Below are 10,045 nucleotides of genomic sequence, written 5' to 3' on the forward strand. Positions count from 1 at the left end.
TTTATAATTAAAGCAGGAATAGTCCAAAACGCCCCTTAAGTTACTAACAGAAATCCGACCCAGCCTGGGATTACGCAGTCTGTGACGGGCCGTCGTGCCTGCTATGGTCCGTCCTGCTGCTCCGTCACAGAATTCAGAGACTAGATTTTTACCAAGAGTCTGTGACGGCCCGTCACGCCTGTGACGGTCCGTCCTGCCATTCCGTTACGAAGTTCAGAGAGTCGATTTTAGTACCCAAATTTCAGAATTCTAAGTATTTTGGAACGAGACACCCTCGACGGCCCGTCGTGCCCATGACGGTCCGTCGTGGGTTCCGTCGAGTCAGACAGTTTTTCCAGAATTAAAATCTGCTGCTTAAAACGACTAAACAGGTCGTTACAGTGTTTAATACGAATGATTTTATTTTTTCAATTTTATCATATTTAATTGGCATAACAATTGCTTTCCAAATTAAATTGTTTTCATTTGTAATTGTTATTCCAAATTAACTTGTTTTCATTTGATAAATATGGGATAGTCTTTTACCAAACTTAATTTATCCACCAACCAACTTTTTCTGACATGAAATATAAACAGGTCAGATTATATAGATTTTAGCTATCATGTCATTAAATAAATATTTTCTTCTCTTTAAAAAAAGAATAACTTTTATTAGTTTATTTAAAAAATAATGATTTTTTATAATAACTTTTCACGTAGTATGTTTAATGCCACAAGATTAAAGAACAATTTTATATATTTGACATATCTTTATTTTAGGACCACATAATTAAAAAGTTTTCTTTATTTTCTTAAAGTGCGTATGAAATTAAATTATATCATCTTTTGTGAAACAGAAGGAGTATAAAAAATTATATTGCCGACTAAAAGAACCTTGAATTTTAAAATTTAGCTAAGTAATGTTGGATGACCATAAATTAATTAGGCGAAATTGAATGACATTGTAAAGAAAAAGAAAATTGATTTTGTTTATCTTATTTGTTGACGATATATTAATTATTCAGTCAACAGGTAATTTGAATATAATTGTCAGGGGTAATTACACTTTTTAATTCAGAGGGGAGGGGGGGTTGTGAATTGCTGATAGTTATATGATGTAATTATAAGTTGATTACTTTTTAATTTTATTCATTTTATTTCTATTTCAAAATTTTTCGTATTGATTTATTATTTTTATTATTTTAAATTCTTTTTAATTTAATTATTCTAATGTTTTCTATTTTTCTATTATTTATATTTTATTTCTTTGTCATTCTAATCATTCTTTATGTGATTGCTTGCAACTTTCATATTATCTATTAAAATCATTAGTATAATTTTGTTCCTATGATCTAATTTTTAAATTAAAATATATAGAATTCATTATTGAATAAAGTTAGAGAATTACGTTTTTTTTTTCTTTTAAATTATATTTATATATGTTATGTTAAAAATTCGACTTAAGAGTATTATATAAAAATTTTGTTTTGAATTTAAAATTTATGTTATATTTTCAGTTTCATTTGTTTTATGATTATTGTTAGAGTATCTCTTAAATTATTATTTTTAAAAATTTAGAATTGATAGATTATTTTTTTGTCAAGTATTTTATAATTTTATGACATTATATTTATAATATTAATCTTTTTTTCTTTTTCAAAATGCATTTCATCAAGTTCACAAAAATTTCGTACTTTTAGTTTTTATGATTAATTTAACTAAAATATACTAAATTAAAAATATATAAATCAATTTTTTTTTATAATAATAGTTAAGATCATATGTTTACTAATTAATATATTTTGAAAAGACAATATGCATCTTATATATTCAATTTAAAAATGCTCTTATCTGTCCAATATAAAATTTTAATTTAAAATAATTAATTTCAAAATTTAATATAATTGCATGGTTACACTAGTGCAACCAAGCAGTACACTTTTAATTGTACTATAATTGCACAGTGACAAATAAACAGATCAGTATAATTACTAAATTGTATAATCACACCAATTTCAATTAATGGGTAGGCTTCAAACAAACAAGTGATCTTGGTGTCTAGAGATGGTCATTTGGTAGCTTCTGATTTTTCTTTTCGAATCTTTTTTAGAGAAATTTAAAAAAATATAGTTGATATTATAGGTGTCAGTAGAAAGATTTTTAGAATTAAAAAAATGAAAAAAAATGTTTGTGGTGTTGAGATAGTTGTAGCGTGATTTTCTCCAAGATCTGTGAATATTTTGTGATAGGAAGAACAAACACATCCTCAAAAATTAGGAAATTTTTTTGAAAGAGTTGAAAAAGTTATCTATAAACAAAATACTAATTAAAGAGACATGGAAAATGAGACAAGTGGAATTGTTTGAACAAGATTACGTAGATGTAATAAATTTAGAAAGAATATGAAAGATTAATAAAATAAAGAGGTTAACAGCTCATGTTGTCTACAAATTCCTAGTAAAAGACAATGTACGTTATTTCATGTTACACTTGTTGAATACAAATGAAGAGACATTCCCTATGCAAATCTAACTCTCTGCTTATTAGGTAGGTTTGTTGTTAGACTAGTCTATAGATTCTCCCTTTTCACTAATACTATGCTTAATCACCTAGCTAAGACAACAATTAATGTTAATGACGATGAAAACATATTTCTTATTCTATGCAATAATTTATGGAATCAAGGGACGTGATCTAATATTAAGCTTGTTTTAAAAATTTTGAGTTTGAGTAACTTGTTGAGACATGACAAATAAAAGTGTTTTCTCTTTAATATACATGATTCATCAATTTAAGCATTTTTAAATAGGAATAATACTAGTTATTTTCTATACACAGGTGAAAGATATAAAACTTTTAACTTTATAAATTAAAATATTTTCCTTTAGATAAGATAGTTACAAACTATAAATATAATGTTAAAGTTGTAACGAATTCAAATCACAACAAAAAGAAAAAAAAAGGTTTACGTATTTGACCATAAAAAAATGACGACCTATATATGATGATTGTGTTAAGACATACCAAAATAGAAGTGTTTTTCTCTTAATCATAATTTGTTTTGTTTCTTAATTAATTGTGATAGTAAATTAAAGCTCGACAGTGCTATTAAAAAGGCCATTAGAGTCCACGCACCTAATTGCATCTTAAAGTGAGATTAGACTTGTTAAGTTCTCATTAATTCTATTGTTTTGTCAACGTGAAGAAAATCACATTTTTCTAAACTTTCTTTGTCGTAGAACTTGAGAAAACAATATATTCCAAAATCTTGCTTGTACTAGATGAGCTTAACTAGAAACAAAAACTCAAAAAGGAGAGTTGACATTACTTTATATCAAATCAAACTTGAGATTTTATAGTAATGATGATGAGCTAAGACAGGATTACAATTAAGATCTTATGTAGCAAGAAATGGAATTTGGCGGTACCTTAAATCATGTAGTCTTGTATGAAGGCACGAATCTTCTAAGAAGATATAAGGCCACTCACAAGATGCCACGTTACAACATTTAAAATGTGAAAAAATCAAAATTTGAGAATATTGGTTAGATATCAATTCTTGACTTCGGTTAGAATAGCGCATGACATTTTCATGTTTACTTTTTCTTTTCCTTTCTCCTTTCTTTACGTAGATAGAGTCAAATATACTTTTTATACATTTTTCAAAAGATTTTATGCTGCCAAATTTCTTCTTAACATGATTTGGCATGTATCTAACATATCATTGACTTAAGATTATATGTATGTGATTTTTATCAGTCTAATTGTATATATATGTATTTGACAAATTATAGATATTTATCTGAATAAGAGTTGATGGAAACTTAACTAAACCACCAATAAATTAAAGAAGGATTTTATTTTGCATCCTATGATAAATGAAAAGATGATGAGAAATAGCAAAAAAATATACTAACCAACCATATCACAATGTTGCCTGGGAAGATGATGTGTATTTTCAAGTGTTAATAAATAAAAGAAATAGTTGTGTTCATGGTTTAGGACTTGCTCCAACTTCTTTCGTTCTATGGGGTATTAGATATTTCATTGTAGAGGATTCACGTAATGATGTTGTATAAAGGTTAGAATATGAGATTATTATGTTAAAGGACAGGCAAAATAAAGACGTGAATTTGATGAAACAAAATCACGATAAGTTACAAACAGTATTACCCCAAATGAGACAATTCATGTAAGAATATTATGCTCCTAATGAATCAATGACACATCATATCAATTGCACCTCAATAAACAAGTAACTCTATTACAAGTTTTAGACTTAATAAACTTTTAATTTTATCAAACACTACAAAAAAACACCTAAATCGTGGGGGTTTCAAAGCGGAGGTTAGCTACAACTCCCACATATTACATTAAATAACGGGGGTTTGATAGCTGACGGAAAATAAAAATAAATAGCGGGATTTAAAACCCCTAAAGAAAAATTTAAGTAAATACCGAGAGTTTAAACACCTGCTATTTCAGAATATATTTTTCATTTCATAATATAAGGTATATATTTTTTATTTATGAAATACAAATACTCACAACTTTTGGAAATAGATAATTTAATAAAAAGTTATTTTTACTTTAAATTGCAAAACACAAAATAAACACAACTTTAGGAAACTTCCAAATTATCTCTCACTGTCACACTTCTCTCACTGTCACAAGCAAGTTTAAGCACTTCTCCGACGTCTCAGCGGTACTTCTCCGTCGTCTCCATCGCACTCCTCCGCCGTCTCCTCACAGCTCTATAAACTTCAGCTACTCACGAGATTCAAAATGGGATAGGTGTTGTAAGGTAATGTTTTCCACTTATCACCTCTTTGAATAATGAACCGGCCTCATATTTTTGGATTTTCTCATCTGAATCTTCACAAATTGTACAAATTATTGCTTGTATTTACTAAGTAAGCTTGTTTTTTTGCTGTTTGTATAGATGCATGGATGTAAAATTAGGTTAATATTGTTGTATTAGTCTTGGAGGAAAAATTCAAAATATTAAATTTGAACATGTATTTTGTGGTAGAATTAGGTTTATTTTGTTATAATTTTGGCGATAATTACAAACTTTTCGAGGCATTTTGTGTCTACAGATTCTTAGTCTCAATCGTGTTGCTCAACAGGTGGCTTGTTTCTTTGTAAAATTTGTCTTCTATGTTAATCCTTGTTTATGCATAAGGTGTATAGATTTTCTCTTTGTTTAGCTGTTACATATGCCCTCGATTTCACTTATCTCTGTATACTTGTATTCGTATATTATATTCTTATAGGTCTGTAGTCCACATGTTCTAATAGGTCTTTACAGGAAGTCCTTTAGTCCTTTGGTCCACATATATTTTGTGGTAGAAGATTTTCACAGGAAGTCCCGTAGTCCACATGTTCACATCTTCTTCATTTTGCGGTATCATCTCTTAGTTTGCAACAGTCTGTTCTCTCCTGTTTGCTAGCTCCCGTTGTGTGGTGGATCTTTTTTCCTTAATTATACTGTAATTTTACAAAAACAAATTACATGAGAAACTAGATGACATAATCTGAGTACAAAGACAACCATCATATGCAAAAAGATACCATAAGTACTATATATGATGCACTAAGCATCAGACCATGTAATGTCATAATCACCCCAATCACCTTTAGGTATACCCAGGGCTTCCCACACTGCTTTAGAGGCATCAACAATGTTATTGGGGCATGGAGGCTGATAATCGTGTTCGTCATCACATCCCATGGTAGAATCACACTCATATATAACTTTAGCTTTCACACTTCTTCCGTTAGCACTTATGGTGATATAGTTGAGACATCTATCTCCTCCGGTGTACCATCCTGTTGAAAGAGCAACAACAGGAGTGTCATCAGAGTGGTATTGGTTATCACATTCTGATGGTCCACCGCCATCTCCACCCTTTCCAAAGCTATTCAGGGTTAAAATAGATTTGGTATTACAGTCACTGGAGGTGAACATTTGTAAGTGAACAATCCCTTCTAATAACATATCTCAACTTCTTCAGAAATCCCTCTCAACAGCATTGACATATTACTATCCTTTTGCTGGGGTTTTAAAAGACAATACGTATGTTGATTGCAATGAAAGGGGAGCTGAGTTCGTGAATGTTCGTGTCGATTGTCGTATGTCTGACTGTTATCAATTCATGTGATAATGATAGGAGTGGTAAAAATTGTGTATTTCCACAAGGATTGTATTTTGGAAATAGTAGTGATTCTTTTGATGGTAGATTAGCAATGACTCAACTTACTCATTTCGATTGTGGTGGAATAGCAGTCAGCTTTTGCTTCACACACAAGATTGTCGATGGATATAGTGCTGGCAAATTTATGAGTGACTGGGCTGCTATTTTTAAAGACCCGAATCATGCAATACCATATCCTCGATTCGATGGAGCATCCTTTTTCCCACCAAAAGTGATGTTCCTACAGTAGACTTCATGGTTTTTGTTCCTGTTTTCTAGTTAGGTGTTGTTTTGAAACGTTATTTGTGTGGAGAATGCGATGATCAAACTGGTTTATATAGTATTTCTGGTCAGACAATATGCCAATATTCTGCTCAATGCAAAGAAGTTTTCTTTTAACAAAGCATACAACTATTGAGTTTAGCAGTCAAATAGATTATCCTAATTGTGATTTGGCTGTAGAAATGCTGCAAATTTTTGAGACTTTGTTTTTTTAATGTGCATAGATAGGATTTGTTACATATTGATGCAGTTATAGAATGAAGAGAAGTTCTCTAATGTGGCATAGATCATGCAAGGGGATAGAATATTCTGTAGTATACTTTTCTTGACTAGATGTGCAGCATGTGCAGCCTCCAAAGCATCCTTTGAAGTAATGAGCTCAATTGTCAAATCCTCAACTGTCTTCTCAACTTTATTTGATATCGAAACAGCTTCTTCTGCTTTTTCCACAGCAACATCTTTTTCGGATACCAATAAATCATAATCCTTACGGAGAACATCTAATTCGGAGTTAACAAATTTTAGCTCTGAAACTGCAGCTTCAAGCCTAGCTTTGGCAACTTCAAGCTGTGCTTTAGCTGCAATACTAGAGTCATCAGCAATACCCCGCTCCATCTCTTCGACCCTGAGCGTGTCATGTTCCGAATCCTGTCTTGCTTGTTGCTCTTCTGTTTGTGCTCTCTCTAGATTAAGCTTCAACTCTTCTATGAGTCTCTTAGTGCTATCTAGTTCTTTCAAAACTAGCACTTTTGCATCTTCTGCATCCTGACATTGTTTCTTATACAATGGGATCTCCTCTTGCACTTTTTTTAGTTCTTGCTCGATAAGATTCCGTCTCTGCACAACCAAAGAAGAAAAAAAAACGAACTTTTCAAGTCAAGAAAATAACATGAAATAGCTTGTAAGGCCAAGCTTCGAGAAGATAAAAGTGCTTATTTTAGAGAGTGAAGAGTCAAAAACAAACCTAAAGTATCCATCTTTTGAGTTTACTATCAGGCATGCGAGTTTCCTATCTGAACTATTACCAACCTCTTTATCTAAATACACGTCAACTATCTATTGTTCCCTTTTCCTACTTGAACGATGGTTATATTTCAAGTAGCACAAGTAAACAATTGATAGTTAAGGTGTGTTTTGGTGATAGTTCAGGTATGGAACTCGAAAAATTGAGATATTGTAGGTGTGTTTTTGACCATCAACTCTATTTTAGAGAGTTGAGGCGTTGGAGAGAATACCTTGATTGTCTATTATCGATGAGCCTTCATGTCAACAATCCCTCCAAACTTTGAAACTGCCTGTTTCACATATTGGATTGGTGCTGCTGTATCGATATTAACTATGTTTGCATCAACGTTCTCAGGCTTCTTAGACTGAGCTTAGGCCCTGGAATCTTGATTCTGAGAGTGGGAGACTTGTCAATGTTATCCGATGACTCTACATGAGTAGTATTTCAGGCGTGTTGCTTCAGATCTTTAACATCTTCCATTTCCATTCAAGAAAATATGTTCTCATTAACCAGTCTTTCGTCTGTTTACGTTCATTCTAGTTTATCATTTTAAGACAGATTCAACATTTAGGATTCAGAGTCTTGGGTAATATACATGTCATTCTGAATGTTCAATCTGGTTTGACGTTGCACTTTGCATTAAAATGATAAAGAATACAATTTGGATAAGACTCCTAAATACCATTTTTTGATGAATACTGACTTGACTGACATGATTTCTAGTGATCTGGCTAGTTCATAACTTGAGTTTTCATAGATAGATTCATAACTTTAAGTTAGTCGTTCTATATAAGCAAATGTTGTGATATCATGACTGTTGTTTAGATATTCCTTTTGCATAATCTTATAGAAAATATTTCTTTTGTTTTATTTATCAGGTCTGACCTCCCTTTCAATATTTGCTTTATCTTGAACTGGAGCTGGAACTGGAGAGCTGCTAGATCTTGTTTGTTCAAGGATAAAGAAAGTTGAGGTACTCTGACCCCCTTTTGATATATGTTGGTACTCTTTGATGATAGCTTGATGAACTTCCTGGTATCAAGTTCATTTGTTGATGCTGATGCTGATCTTTCTCAATCTCAACTATCTGTTTTATTTTACTTACAAAATAAATCAATGAGTTTCTGCCGAATAAGTTAGTACATACACAAAGTGATTGAATATCGAGTACAAGCCTGTAAATAATTTAGGTGCGCTTACTACAGTAGTACTAAATAGAGAAAAAATAGACATTTTCTCTCAGATTGTTGTTCTGTAAATCCACATCCACTTCCTGTGTTCATTATGTTACAATTTTGGCATGCAAAAAGAAAACATTATGACCATTTCTGCATATACTCCATTTCTACATTAGCTGGTACATAAAATTGTTAAATATCACTCTAACCTTATTATTTTCTCATGAAAATATTATAGGTGATATTGTCTGCTAATTTTGTTTTTTCGATGGATAAATCTTGGATTAGAATGCCAAGGACCACAAAGGAATATCTGGTTGATTTGAATCAGTTTTTGGAATTTGCTTTTAAAAATGGAGCTATAGAAGATAGAAACAAATGCCCGTGTCCTCAATGTTGTTTTGGAAAATGGCAGACTAGAGAGGTAGTATTTGATCATTTGATTTGCAAGCCATTTCCTCAAAATTATGTCATTTGGGTTTTGCATGGGGAAACAAGTGTGTTACAAAATTCTAAAAGCAGAGAGTTTACTCAGGATACACTGCCTCCAAAAAATCCTGTAGAATTATTGATTAACGAAGCATTTCATGGCTTTAGGCAAGAGAGATTTGATGTAGGTCCGTCGCAAATAGTGGTAGAAGAAGAGATATTAAAGGATATACCCACATCATATGACAAAGGCTTTTTTGAGTTGCTCAAAGATGGAAGGGAAGAATTGTATGAAGGGTCTAAGTACTCAAAATTAGAGTTTTTGTTGAAGTTATATCACATAAAGTGTTTGTCTAGTCTAAGTGACAAAGGAATGACTATGATATTGGATCTGCTCAGGAATGCCTTTGAATTTGCAAAGATCCCTGATTCTTTTTATGAGGCTAAGAAAACTATCAACAAGTTATGTCTTGATTATGTTAAGATTGATGCTTGTCCAAATGATTGCATGTTGTATTGGGGAGATGATGTTAATGAGGAAACATGCAAGCATTGTCATACTTCGAGATGGAAGCTTGATGAGAAGAATACAAACAGTAAAGTGGTTGCTAGGGGTAAGAAGAAAAAAAAGAGACCTGCAAAAATTTTGCGTTACTTCCCATTAAAGCCAAGATTACAAAGATTGTTCATATGCTCTAAGATGGCAGAACATATGAGGTGGCATACGGAAGGTGTTAACAAAGATTGAATCTTAAGGCATCCTAGAGATGGTGAGGCATGGAAGAGATTTGATACAACTTATCCTGAATTTGCTTTTGAATCTCGAAATGTTCGATTAGGGTTAGCTAGTGATGGTTTCAATCCCTTTGGAGCGATGAGTACTAATAATAGCATTTGGCCTGTAATTTTGGTTCCATATAACCTACCACCTTGGTTGTGCATGAAACAACCAAATTCTATTCTATCAATGATCA

At 31.8% G+C, this 10,045-nt stretch overlaps 1 protein-coding gene across 1 annotated transcript; it reads left to right on the forward strand.

Moving 5' to 3' along the window:
- The first annotated feature begins 8,910 nt into the window (after positions 1 to 8,910).
- On the forward strand, positions 8,911 to 9,819 carry LOC107024998. The gene has a single exon (XM_015225887.1). The coding sequence runs from the start codon at positions 8,911 to 8,913 to the stop codon at positions 9,817 to 9,819; it is 909 nt and encodes a 302-aa protein (XP_015081373.1).
- The last annotated feature ends 226 nt before the right edge of the window (positions 9,820 to 10,045 follow it).

This window comes from Solanum pennellii, chromosome 7, assembly GCF_001406875.1.
Source record: "Solanum pennellii chromosome 7, SPENNV200".
NCBI lineage: Eukaryota > Viridiplantae > Streptophyta > Magnoliopsida > Solanales > Solanaceae > Solanum > Solanum pennellii.

What these genes read in the sequence shown, in the direction of transcription:
- LOC107024998 (XM_015225887.1), top strand. Translation starts at nt 8,911, where the DNA reads ATGGATAAATCTTGGATTAGAATGCCAAGGACCACAAAGGAATATCTG.